The sequence below is a fragment of the Asterias amurensis genome, chromosome 10 (genome assembly GCF_032118995.1).
Source record: "Asterias amurensis chromosome 10, ASM3211899v1".
NCBI classification, from domain to species: domain Eukaryota; kingdom Metazoa; phylum Echinodermata; class Asteroidea; order Forcipulatida; family Asteriidae; genus Asterias; species Asterias amurensis.
The window spans coordinates 9,779,530-9,794,155 of record NC_092657.1 but is presented as its reverse complement, the minus strand read 5'-3'; the positions used below and the strand labels follow the sequence as shown (position 1 = coordinate 9,794,155).

Genomic DNA, 14,626 nt, shown 5'->3' with positions numbered 1-14,626 from the left:
AGGTTTTCTTACTCCATTCTTACGTTAGAAAATTATTTTCTTTTCTAAATTTACCTCATGTAAAGTTAAAGAATAGACAAAAAAAACAACACAAAGGTAATGTTTTGGTGAACATTGTAATGGCGGAGCTGCTCGCCTCGCATAGTATTTATTCATGACATTCACATACTTAATTCAACTCATTTAATTTAAATTTCATCATTATTCTCGTCGGCTTAACTAGCCAATTATTCACATAATCTCATTAAATTCAATTTCAAATTCCAAGTACAGATGAGGGGAGCAAACGTGTTTGCGGATCAGTTTTTATGTATGCATTTCTGGCCTTTTCGGTTTTCCATCTTCCGTGCATGGATATTAAGTGAGATGGGAGTAGGGCCTTTGAAGCTGCGGATGCACCGCCTGACCTCAGGCTATGGAGTCCGAACTTGTGAATATCTGGAACGAATGGTCGGAGGGCTTCTAGTACAATCTCTCTGGTTCTGGTGTAGCTTAACCCATGAGTAGTAGGAACGAGACCGGTTTTGGAACGTGTCATTCTGCGAAGTACCGGTAGAGGAGAAGTGTCAGGATCGCCCATTGCTTGGAAATATCGTTCTGTGATTACAACTGGACAGGTTGGCTGAAATGTTCTTGCAATTGTTATATTATTGCCCTGGCGGTATTGATCAGTTTTTGACTTGCATAAATGTATGACGAGACTGTCACTGAGTATACTACAGTCCGTTCGTCTTACATTACTGATGTCGTTGAAACGAAGGAAACCTGCGTAACAGACAAAGCATACGAATAGGATGCGTAAATCGCCTAATGCTGCACTAGGTTGACCGTGAGCATTATAAAGTTTTGCCATGATTTCAGGTGTTACCGGTTCCTTCCGATTTGGGGTAGAGGCTGTGAGTCTCTTGTAGCCTTGTATGGTTGTTTTGACCAATGGATCGTTTGTAGGTGACGGTAATCCAGCTAAGCTATGTGCCCAGGCAACAGCAGCTGCTGCAGAATCTGCTGCCGTTTTATGACCGGATGAATAAAATGAAGACAAATATAGGGCGAAATCTGTTGGGTTGACGGGAAATGATTTGACGCCGGTCTTGGATGAAGCCCATGATTCCCATCGTTTCCAACTATTGCTGTATTTTATCGTTGTTGAGTGTGCTCTTGATGACATTAATAGCTTTGGTAGGGCTCCAAGGGCAAGTTGCTTTAGTTCCGGGTCAGTTGCTGAATGAGAGAGTGCCAACCATCTATCTGAAACAGACAAAGTAAAAAGAGAGCAGCAAAAGTTGTGCTCCGTACCATAGCCTAAAAGCTATATATATGTATATGCAATAATTGCTAATTCATGGCTAAATTAGCCGGTCTGCAAAAATTCAGAGATAAGGAAAATTATCTGTCGTTTCAGAATATATAGAAGCAAGTGCGTGTAATATGCACTTAATTTGGTGTTGCTACTGAAAAACGTGCAACAAAAGCTCGGCGTCCAACACCAGGCTGAGTTATCAGCGCTCAGTGGCCACGTAAAACCCCCAACTTGTGGAGGGACCGTGGACGCGACCAGGATGTTGGACGTAGGTCGCGCTATCCTTTCTCCGAGCATTTTTTTATTTTTTTTATTTTTTTTTTTTTTGATAGGGCGGGTTGCGGTGGGAAGCGAGGTAAGTTGCTCTACCGAGAGTGATTGCTAAGCTGAAAACGCCCCGTTTTAAGGGAGAATGTGAAAGGAAACCTTACGTAATCATGGCACGCTCTAACGAGCGTGCTGCACCTGTCGTGCAATAACGAAAAGAAAATTAACTTTCTTACTCCATTCTTACGTTAGAAAATTATTTTCTTTTCTAAATTTACCTCATGTAAAGTTAAAGAATAGACAAAAAAAAAACAACACAAAGGTAATGTTTTGGTGAACATTGTAATGGCGGAGCTGCTCGCCTCGCATAGTATTTAGAGAACGCCAAAGAAAGGGTAAAGCAAAAAGGCATGCATGCAATAATATCATCTGAGGAAAAATCGAAGGTGATTCCCATACTGGTTATAAAAAACCATCCATTACGGTGATGCACACAAATCGGCATCGGCTACAATTAGCCCAATTGCAATCAACTGCATTATTATATACAATCATATCTTTCAATCATACGCAATCGTCGCTTCGTCAACAATTTTTGACCGACTGTTTATAAGAAAATATAAGTTTTTTATGCGTGAACGGCACATTCAGGGCAGATGCCGAGAGGAGAAAGACAAAACCCCATGTTCGAAGATCTGAACGATTGTGAAAAAATCGTATCTCAAAGCTAAGCATGAAAAATTGGGATTATTTCGGAAAACTGTGCTCTTACCCAATGATGAAGGGCTGAATGACGTTTGCAATACTTTCCAATCTACAATTGAATAGTCTAGGTGTATGCCGTCTGGGCAGACGAAGGGCCAAAATGCTGATGTTGTCCATTTTGGGATTACTAGAGTGCCTGTTGCTTTGACCGCAACAATGCGTTTAATGACTTGTATAATAAGGGACACGGGGGGACAGAAATAGTTGTTTTCAGATGTCCAGCTTTGGCAAAAGGCATCTACGCCGCATACCGCTTTGCACCAAAATCTAGCGTTGAACCTGGGGAGTTTTGCGTTGTGAGGTGAGGCAAAGCGATCTATTGAGTGGGGTCCCCAAAGATTGTCTATGAGATTGAATGACACAGAATCAATTGCCCAATCATCAAAATCTTTAAATTTGCTTATCTTATCAGCGAGTTTGTTCTCATTTCTAGGTAACCACTCAGGAATTAGGATGAAATCGTGTTTCTTAGACAAAGTATATATTGACAATGCAATGTTATGTAGATCGGGTTTGACACTACCCCGCGTGATTATCTTTGGCACGTTTGAATTGTCAGTACACCATTTGATAGTTTTGTGGGAAACCACGTGTTGAAGTTCTAAGAGTAAGTTAAGGACCGCTGCTAGTTCGCGCCAAGTTGAGCTTTTACGTTTTTCTGATTGTGACCAGTTTCCTTGAATCTTGAGATTTGGTTGGTTTTCAACATATCCGCCGTAACCTACATCACTGGCATCTGAATAAATGGTCATAGATGGGACAAGCCTGAGTCTGATGGAAAAGCCGTTAAGAGAAACGATGTTTTGGGCCCAGAATTCGAGTTCAGCTACAGTGTCGTTGCGTAACTTTATCGATTGATTCCAGGAATCACTTGATTCGATTGATCTATATGAGTCACGAGTCATTAATCTAGCAATGGGGCCCAATGCTAGGGACATCGAGATCACTTGACCCGTGAAACATGCCAGCTGTTTAACTGGTACACAATTGTTGGCTTTGTGTGCCGTAAAAATTGCAGAGATCGTTGACAGAAGTTTGTACAGTTTCTTCTGTGGTATGCGAAACAGCAAATCCCTGGAATCAGTGATGAGACCCAAGTATTTTATTTCTTCGGTGGGTTCCCATATGCATTTTGTTTTACTAGGAACAAAGCCGCTATTGTTGATGGTATTTCGCACTATATTTTTGCTACTTTGCGCTGAAGCATGGTCTGATGAAATTATAAGACCGTCGTCAATGTACATGAAAGAAATAATACCCTGAGAGCGCCAAAAATACACTAGCGGCCTTGTTAGCTTAGTAAAAAAGGTGGCATGCGCTGCTTAATCCAAATGGAAGGGCAGTAAACATGTAATATATAACATGGTTATCGCAATGATGCCAGGAAAAACCCAAGTATTTTTGATGTGGCGGAAATATTTCTACGTGGTGATATCCAGATTCAAGGTCGAAAGAAAAATACACCTGGTTACTGTCAAGTGCTGGAGCGATATGGGCGAGGTCTTCGTACTTGAACTTTGATTTCCAAATGAAATGGTTCGGATGCCGCAAATCTAAAACCAAGCGCAGCTTTTTACCTTCTGCAACGGTTAAAGGGTTACAGCAATATGGCGGCGAGTCTAATTCTACAATGCATCTTTTTGTGATCAATTCGGAAATGGCGGTCTCAACAAACTGGGCGTGGTTTAGGCTGGACTTATTGTTTTTCAAAACAATGGGTGGTGGTTCTAAATAAAACGGAATCTTATAACCTGTTTCTATAACATCTAATCAAAGGGGCTTGCTTTGAGAACATTTCTCCAGAATGAAATACAAGGTTTAAGTTTACCTTTTACGCCTGTGGGCATGTGACCGGGTAAATCGCCTTCAGCCGATTCCCAGTTTCTAATGGCCGGATGTGTCTGAGAGTCCGGTGGCTGGAGTTTGCAGTCTTCGTGGTTGTCGTAGTGCACGTAGGGAAGGGCAACTGGTCCGGACGTGTCCAGTAATGCCGCACTGGAAGCAGGTGCGACTCTCTGGTCGGTATGGGCTGCTGAAATGACTGGGGGCGAAAGGACGAAAAGAATAAGGAGCACGAGATGGGGCTCCATGGCTGAACTGGGAAGGACGAGTGGGCTTCACCTTAGATTTCTTGAGCTCGGCCTTTTTGGATGCAGCAGACTTTTCGGCCTTTTTCAGTCTTTTTTCGTCTCCGGAGTCATCTGCCAACTCGTCCGTGATGTATTCTTTAACGGTTGCCCAGCCTTGTGTAGATCTATCTGCAACCTTGATAAGCTTCTGGCGTTGTTTATTCAGCTCTATAACTGAACTAAATAGACCCAATCCGGAGTTAAGGTCTCCAACTTTTATTGATGCAATGGCCGATTCTACCAGAGCATTGAGTTTTTCAGTATGTCGAAACTGGTCTTTGTTTCCGATGCTCTTAAATTCATACTCAATTTCAGCTGATGTCCGTTGTTTCTTGATTGCAGACTCCACTTTGGTGTCTATACTGCTTGACAAGGTTTGTATTGCCAAAAGTATGTCTTCATTCGAAGCCTCAGGATTCATCTTCTAATTTGTTGTGTACGGTATTATAAGATTAGAGCATAGAGAACGGACGATTGAGCGAGGTAAGTTGCTCTACCGAGAGTGATTGCTAAGCTGAAAACGCCCCGTTTTAAGGGAGAATGTGAAAGGAAACCTTACGTAATCATGGCACGCTCTAACGAGCGTGCTGCACCTGTCGTGCAATAACGAAAAGAAAATTAACTTTGCAAGATCATTGGAGACCATGTATTACAACCATCACTCTGTTCGCCTTGTAATGGCAGTAAACAAAAAACAAGGATCACGCGTTCCATCAGGTAAACCACAGAAGCGGTTCAGAGATTCATACGGATGTGCTGATTGGCAGCCCTCAGTGTTTCCAAATGGAAAGGACAAAGAGTCACTTGAACTAAAAAGAAACTGGCTCCAGCAGGAGTACCCAAAGAAGGACAGAGATGGTGCTAAAGTGAGAGAATATATGAAACTGACTTATATTAGCCAAAGATCTGTCATTATCAAGCAACCAGCTGTTTCCCTTATGAATGTTAAAGAACAGTGGCCTTTCCTGTTTGAGCAAATCTATCTGCTAGATCATTTTCAGCATCTTGTTGGTCATGATACCAAGACAGTCTTCATGGATAACATCACCTCAAAGGGTAAAACAATCATGAGTTTTATGGAAGACAATAAGAAGGTCAGCAAAAGATGGAGAAACTGGTTGAAAGTGCTAAAAATCAGTCAACGACACCAGAGAGAGTTGAATATGCTGGTGCACTTTGCACATTGCCAGACTACTTTGGAGAAGAGGAAAACCTTTCAATCAAGGGATTTCAGGTACCAGATTAGGGATCGTAATTAAGAAGTTGCAATGACATAAATGCATTATACAAATGTGACGTTTCACACATTCTGTTAAACTATGAACACAGTATGGGTGATGTCACATCCTTATGCACACTTTACCCTAACTACAGTTGTATCCACGGAAGCTTCTTAAGCCTAATTGTAAATTATTTCAATAACAGATCTAGATGCCAAGTACAATTATTTAATAACTAATGGATCAGTTGAAAGTTTTCTTTAAATACTTTTCAAGTGGGAACATCTTCCAGTTCTGACTTAAAGCCATTGGACCTTTTCGGTTCAGAAAAAAATAAAAGTTCACAGATTTACAAATAACTTACAGGGTTTATAGAAGGCAATGGTGAAAGACTTCTCTTGAAATATTATTCCACAAAATGCTTTACTTTTTGAGAAAACAGCCAAACAATATAAATTCTCGTTAACGAGAACTACGGATTTATTGTAAACACATGTCATGACACGGCGAAACGCGCGGAAACAAGGGTCTGGGGTTTTTCCTTTGTTTTCTCCCGACTCCGATGACCGATTGAGCCTAAATTTTCACAGGTTTGTTATTTGATATAGAAGTTGTGGTACACAAAGTGTGGGCCTTGGGCAACACTGTTTACCGAAAGGGTCCAATGGCTTTAACCAGATATATTCGGCATTTGTTTATAGACAAAAGGTACAAGTACAACATCAGTATTAAACCCTTACTTTTCAATATCATGAAATAACCAGTGAAAAATTCATCGCGTGTTATATGCTCTTGTTATGAAAAATGCTGACAACAGCTTAAAGGGACACAAAGTATAGCAGTGTCATGGTAATTACCAATGTTGTAAATGGCCTCTAGTATTTATATATTTTGAACGTTATACATGTTTGTGATTTGTTTTCTTTTTCTTTCTGTGTAAAGGAAACTGCAAGAAGCTCTGACTTTGACTGTGACACGGATAGCCCTGTACTGGCCTATGCAGGTAAAAAATACCCTCGAAAATAACTGACATTTTAGTTCCCCAATTTAATTTCACCATTAATAATGACTTGAACATTGAATGATAATTTTCTCACCTGAAGTACATTTGAGTTGAAAATCAATCATACTTAAATTTTTGTGCATATGCTTAGAAGGCTAAGTATAGTATTACTGATGGAACTATGGTGTTTCCCATACTTAATGAAATCAATCTTAAATCAGATGGTTTATTGTTTCCAATAAGACATTTTGTCTACAGCTTTGTGCTCATATTTGAAATTGATAAGTGAACTTGCCAACATTTTTCTCAAAAACTGAAACTCCCACACCCTGGATCATCTGAAAAATACTGCAATATTTTGTGGTCAACAACAAATGTCACCTATTCAACATTTTAAGCCCACAGATTTCCTATGCTCATTAGACTTACCCTGTGTGTCTTAAAAATATTAACTGTGGGTAGATGTAAATAAAGATTTGGTAAAAAAAAATTCCTCATTTTATAACCTAAACTGGTCCTTTTGTTATTTGCATTTGCAAATAAATTCATGTTTGTTTATATGATTGTTTCTACTGCAGGTGACAACCCCTTCCTGAGCACAAAATGTGCAGTCTGCATCGAAAGGAATCCACTACTCAATTGCAGTGATCTTCTCAAGGGTCTTCAGATGTGGTTCGTGGTGTTCTATGTTTTCAATCTACAATACCCACCTAATATTGCAGCTACAAAGGAAGTGATTCATGCAAAGGTAATTATTTTGAAGCACTTGTATTATTTTTTCATTTTGGCCAAGTGGAAACAACTGCAGTTCAACTGCACTAATAGAGCGGCTTTAATGTGATGTACTCATTTTCCAATAGATATAGTCCTCATGTGAGTGGTGAAAAAATTACAAGTCTCTAACCTCACGTTAAAGTGGTGTAATTGCCATTCTATTCGATATCCTCCAGTGCAAAATTTGTCAACGTTCAAAACATCCTTTATGACATAATTCAAGAGAAAAATGGGTTCATTTTTGTACGGGTTGTTTTGGTTCATTCGTGACTTCAATTTGAAACATGACGTCATTGGATTAAACAACTAATGAGTTTTTTTCATCCAAGGAGGCATTTTTGGGGAAAAAAAAGGTATATCACAAAATTGAATTTGACATTAAAGACCCTCTTTAACAGTGTGATTAAGTCAAGAGTGCACAATCCAATAAATTCAGTAAAACTGTTGGAATAAATCAACCACAATTATTTTGTTCATAAATGCAAACAAAGATACAACCGCTTTTGTTCCAGTTAGTTTACCTGCCAAACTTGTGTGACTTAAGACATACAAGTGTAAACCGAAATGAATACTTATGTTCCAACTATTGGCAGATGAATTGATTAACTTGGATTAAAACAAATAATAACTAGGAACTTGCACAAATTTTAGGTCAGATTTAGTTACAGAAGATGTAATTGATCAATTTCGTTTATATGTATTAACTCTGCGCTGCACTCTCGTACAGTCATCGACTGTACCATTGTAAACAAATTTTGTATACTCATTAACGGTACAGTAAAAAATTACGGGTTTTTTAAAGTGCTAAATCGACCATAAGCCGGATAACACTAGTAGCAGCAGAATTAGCTTGGGGTGAGTCTTCGACTTAGTCACCTTTAACTTCGTAGCCGCATAGAATTCCCCTGAGGCTAACCCTGACCCCAAGGTCACACTCCAAGGTCTTAGATCTAGACACTGTTACTTAAGACAATAATCAATCATCCTGTCACTGTTCTAGACATCAGGCAGACACACGGGGTCGATTTCACGAAGCGCTACGAGGCGTCGTAGCTCAAGTTACGATGTATACGCGTCGTAAACTTAGGACGTGCTCCCCCATCGATTTCACGAAACTTACGATGCATTCTAGACGTCGCAAATTCCTTGACAACGAGCTAAGGTACATCGTAACTTACGACCACCCAAAGGGTCGTCTTAACTCACATTGCTCTAGTCTCAAAATGGCGTTAATGCTGCTTCTAGACAGAGAAGCTGGGCGGGCATTACGCCGAGAAAGGTTATTTCCTGACCGAAGATGCCCACTTGATACATTAACGGACGATGAAATTTACAGGCGCTATCGCTTTACACAAAATGGAATTGTTGGTTTATTGGAAAGGGTTGAATTAGAACATGACACAAAGGTAAATTATTAAATAAATAAGCATCGAAGAAAATAATGTTAAATTTTGTTATTTATTACATGAACACATTATGATTTATTTCTGTAAACTTACACAAGTACAAAACACCAGTGATTAAAATCCCTAAAGCAGTAAAAGCAAACTGTCTAGCGCCACCATTCGTTTGCTCAAAAAACATGAAAACTATAAACAAACATGGCGGCATCCACGCGCAGTGTCTTTCTATGCACACAACTCGTTACGTTTTTGTTTTAAGTTATACTCTAGCCGAATCATGTTGAAGCTGTTAAGTTTTACCTAGACAGTTTGACGACTTCTTAATAAAGCTAGGCCTAGTCAAATTTAATTGAACCTTTTTTTTAAAGTTTTTTTTACAACACCATTTTCAGTTTCGCTGTTTTTTTATATATATGGTACAATTAAAATTTAATGGAATTTTGTTATAAAATGATGTTTTAGTTTTAAACAAGTAGTGAGGTGAGTTAGAGTTTAATAGATTGAACATCATATGCAAGAGTAGCCCAGGTTTGACTCCTCTGTAACGTAGGACAAATTCTAGGTTAGACCATGGAGGAAGGAATAGACTAGATCAAGAACATTAAACATTAACAAGTTCCAATGAATTGTGTGGGTGTTGTTACTTGAAATGAATGTGTAATTATAATGTCTTAGTCTTGAATTTAAAAAATGAAATGGGTTGGGTTTGGACAGTTTTGTAGGATACACCTGAAGACTATTTTCCCTTCCACTTAGTCATGATGGTTGATAAATACAATAGTGGGTGGCGTTTATATCCTGACTGAAGGACTATGCCAAGTATCGAAGTAAAAGTAGAAGTTCAACAGTTTTTGGACGGTTTATATGACCCTTATTATTATTTATTTTATTTCATTAAAGGAACACGTTGCCTTGACTCGGACAAGTTGGTCCTTGAAAAGCGTTTTGAACCGTTTATTATAAAATGCATATTATAGTTAGAAAAACGTTTTTAAAGTAGAATATAATGATTCACACAAGTATGACTCGAACTTGAACGGCTTTCCACTTATGTCGCGAACTAACATGGTTGGCAATTTTTGGGAGTCAATAAGGTGACTCCCAAAAATGGCCGACCGTGTTTCTTCGCGACGTAAAAAGAAAACGGTGCAATTTCGAGGCATGTTAGTGTGGATTATTATATTCTACTTTTAAATTATCTATCTAACCATTTGCATTTAATAACAAACGTTTTTCAAAGACCAACTCGACCGATCCAAGGCAACGTGTTCCTTTAAAGGCAGTGGACACTATTGGTAATTACTCAACATAATTTCAAGCGTAAAACCTTTCTTGGTGACGAGTAATGGGAAGAGGTTGATGATATAAAACATTGTGAGAAACGGCTCCCTTTAAAGTGGGGTAGTTTTTGAGAAAGAAGTAATTGTCCACGAACTTAATTTCGAGACCTCAGATTTAGAACTTCAGGTCTCGAAATCAACTATATAAACGCACACAACTTCGTGTGACAAGGGTATTTTTCCTTTCATTATCTCACAAGTTCTATGACCGATTGAGCTCAAATTTTTACAGGTTAGTTATTTTATGCATATGTTGAGATACACCAACTGTGAAGGCTAGTCTTTGACATATATGCCAATAGTGTCCACCGTCTTTAAGACATTTCACAAATTTCTTTGAATTAATAACAAAATAATTAAACTAATACAAAAAGTTATTCGGTGTACTACTGGTTAGAATTACTACCATACTAAACTATTCTATACAGTTTTTAAATTCACGAAGTGATCAACAACATTACATAAAAAGTAGACGGAGGAAGTGGTTGAATAACAACTAAACTGTGTGCACATAGAGATTGAATGACACCACAGTCTCATTATTATGATGTACATTTTTACATAAATAAAAATAAAAGGTGCCCCCAATTAAAAAACAAATTATGACAATTTTGTAATTTTTTTTCAAAATGACCATTGAATGACAAATTATGGGGATATGTTGCCCTCAAGTTGGATCGGGAATGCAACATGTTGTTGGTACGATAAAATCTAATAAATATTATATTTACTTTCACAGCGCAGCAATGCAATCTCAGGACAAATGCAACTCTTGGTAGCGCTACGATTTTTTGCTACTGGGTCGTTTTACTCAATAGATGGAGATCTTCATGATGTCAGTATACCATCTGTGTGCAGAATTGTTCATCGAGTTTGTGGTGCTATCAACAGATTAGCCAACAGAGTCATCAAATTTCCTGTTCAACAGCACATGTGATGACAACCCAGCGAGAGTTCTTCGCCATCGCAGGGTTTCATAAAATTGTCGGAGCTGTTAATGGGAGTCATATCCGATTGTATGGTGCTCCTCTACTGGATGATGAACATCTGTATGTGAATAGAAAGGGCTGGCACAGCATCAATGTTCAAGTCATCTGTAATGCTCAGTATCAAATCACCAATGTTGTAGCCAGGTAGCACTCACAACAGTGCCATCGTCAACAGGAGTGTCATTGGCGACATGTTCACTGATGGCAGGTTTGTCTATTTTTAATTATCATCTGAACACAAGAAAAACAATTATAAAATAAAACAAAATGAATGAGCAACACTAACATTTAGGGAATAACAGTGTTCATACCCGGTCTTCACTGCGTGGTAATGACCTTGGTTGGTGGCTGGCGCTGTTAACGGACCGATCCGGAGTCCGTTAAGAGCGCCAGCCACCAACCAAGGTCATTACCCCGCAGTGATGACCGGGTACAAACACTGTTATTCCCATTAATACATACTTTTTTTAGCGAATTAAACGACTAAAATTGTCTAAACTTTGTGACTTTTCTCTCGGCGGTACTTCCAGATATGTTCAGGGGCCATATTTGAGCTTTTGATGGTTCCCATCTCTTTCGTGCGTTAATCACATTACTGATCTTTGAGACCAGTGACTCCTTGAAAGAATGATCTATTTGCTGTTTTCCAAAGCCGGTCTTTATACCACTATTAACACTCTCACACATGACCGGGTTTTGACCAATATCAGAGACTTGAAACCGTCCAAGGTATTTATTAATGTAAGTTATCACAAAAGCGGAATAAATTTCACCCTGCGAACAGTTTGTTTGAATTAATGACATCAGGTAAGCGATATAGAGCGATCAGAGCCGACTCCAACCGTACTCGCAATAGTTTTATCCCAGTGCAATAAGGTTACTTAATGATTAATACTTTTTAATTTGTTTTGGGGGTTTGCAATTTTGTTACTGTTATTGTCTCTCTGCATATTGTGCGCATACTGTTTATTTGTTCGTTATTGTATGCCTATGTGGTTTTAGGGTTTTCTGTATTTTTTGTAATTTTTGATGTTAACATTTTTAGACTCGCAAGCCGAAGTGAATTTCACTGTATATATTTATATGTGTGACAACAAACAATTGAATTGAATTGAATTGAATTGAATTGAATTGAATATGGAAAAATATAGCGTGTCTGCGTTCCATATTCAACGAGGCCACGGCGCTACATCTTTCCGTATTCCACGAGAGCCAGTGTGATAACTTAAATAAGCTCAATCTTCTGATATCAAATAAAGAGAGTTTATAAAATCTGACTTAAAACAGCCAATCTCATTTAAGCCATTTATGCTGGTCAGTAGAAGATCAAACTTGACCCCCTCACATATCCATAATATACATAACAGACATTTAACAATGATTTTGCTTTATGCTTGAAGAATCGAAACCTTAAATATAACACAACATACCATACACTTTGTTTTTAGTTTGCAAGGATCGTTGATTGGAGACTCTGGATACCCTCTCAGGCCTTGGCTGATGACTCCCATTGACAAACCGACAACAAATGCTGAAAGGAATTATAACAGGTACAGTATATAAGTGCCAACACCTGATGTTTCAATACTCCTACAATATGTTTGTTCCTAATTCTAGTCTTTATGGTAGTGCACAATAGTGCGTTCATCACAAAGGTAATAAACCTGTAGCTAATTTTTATAATTGTGGCTGTTCTTAAGACACCAGTCTGTGGTAAACGCAATGTTGTATGCAGTTTGTCAGGAAATTGGGGCTTCTTAACATAAGAATAGACGAGACCCCTTTAATCTTTCATTGTTGAATAATTTATTTTGATAAATTAACATTTTATGAAGGTTTTCTCCCAATTACAGATCTCATCGGAGGACACGAGTCAAAGTGGAACAGACACTTGGCCAACTTAAGCGGAAGTTTCCTTGCCTTGCACTCGGTCTAAGGGTATCCCCCACAAGAGCCTGCGAGATAATAAAATCCTGCTGTGTTTTGTTTAACTTTGCCAAGATCTTGGGGGAGCCAGATATTGAGGAGGATGTTGAGGTTGACGAGGTAGAGGAATTGCCCTATGAAGGTGTACTTCATGGGCGTATAGTTAATGAATATTTCAACTGAGTAAAGATTTTGTTGAGACCAATTTTTCGCATAAGTTATACAAGAACATAAAACCCAAGAAAGTTTGAATTGATAACATTTTATTTCACTTCTTTGAACAAAAACAGGAAGTCAAAAAAATTCAAACCGGCCACCAAGATTACCCGGTAGCTAGAGAACAATTTAATTGATGGTCGTGGGTTCAATCTCACTTGAGTTATATTCCTGTGAGTTTTTGCACTGAACTCGGTACCAAGTATACAGTGCTTACACACATCGGTGTAAATATATGGGTAAAACCAATGTTAATATCCCTTATGCAATTTTCCATCTATTGGAAACAAATTTGTTTTAAATTTGTCATGCTGCTTATAACAATCTTTCTGATGTTTTATTGACAAAAATATATTTATTTAACCACCTGTGTACATGTGACGTATTGAAATTTAGCTTTGAGAAAAACTCTGCTAGGGTTTGCTACAGCTAATTTTGTTTTCTCAAAATAACAGATAGGCATTCAAGTTTTAAAGGAACATTACAGAACTGTTATTTGCTACAAAAACCATGTACAAAAAACTTGTAGAAGTTTGAGATTGATCGGCCTTCTTGGTCACAAGAAATAGTCTAAAACTGAAAAACACATTTTGCATGACATCGAATGCACAGTGAAAGAATAAAACACTGACAAATTATTTTGATTTATTTCTCATCTAAGTATTCAGACAGAAAATATTTATGGGATGTTTTCTACTATCATCATCAGACCGTGTAAGTTTTAAGTAAATCTGTGTTCTTCCCAGTTTTTTTCTTGTCAAATCTGTGAAAGTTCTTTTAAGCAAAATATTTAATAATAAAAGATGCAAGGTTTGCCCACTCAACAAACACAACAATATGTCTGAAGTTTATTTATTAATGATCATAATGATTAAGTTAAATATATGTAAATAAATTGCAATAAAATATAGGTTTTGGCCAATTTCAACAAAATATTCAATCAAATACTTCTTGACTATATGGTTCAGTTTAGTTTGAAAATGACTGCTTCATCTCATTAGCTATCATTAGTATAAAGGAGTAGGATTTGAAACTGCATGGTGGAGATAAGACACAAGAGTTTGCGGTAACACCATGTAATAACAATCTCTAAATGAGTTGGGGTTGTTCTGAAAAGAACCAATGGCTTAACTCGACGTTTCGATCAGTATGCTCTGATCGTCTTCCAGCATTCTCCAGAAGACGATCAGAGCATACTGATCGAAACGTCGAGTTAACCCAACGGTTCTTTTCAAAACCACCCCAACTTATTTAGAGATTGTTATAACATGGTGTTACCGCAAACTGTACTATA

General features: G+C 38.1%; 1 protein-coding gene and 1 pseudogene across 1 annotated transcript; one reads left to right on the top strand and one right to left on the bottom strand.

The window, feature by feature from the left end:
• Positions 1-53: 53 nt before the first annotated feature.
• LOC139942997 (integrase/recombinase xerD homolog) lies at positions 54-4,635 on the bottom strand. Its single transcript, XM_071939812.1, has 2 exons — positions 4,161-4,635; positions 54-1,248 (listed from the first exon to the last, which is right to left on the bottom strand). Exons 1-2 carry the CDS (start codon positions 4,420-4,422, stop codon positions 257-259), a joined length of 1,254 nt encoding a protein of 417 aa, XP_071795913.1. The 5' UTR covers positions 4,423-4,635; the 3' UTR covers positions 54-256.
• A 1,010-nt stretch (positions 4,636-5,645) lies between these two features.
• On the top strand, positions 5,646-14,094 carry LOC139943140 (putative nuclease HARBI1; annotated as a pseudogene).
• The last annotated feature ends 532 nt before the right edge of the window (positions 14,095-14,626 follow it).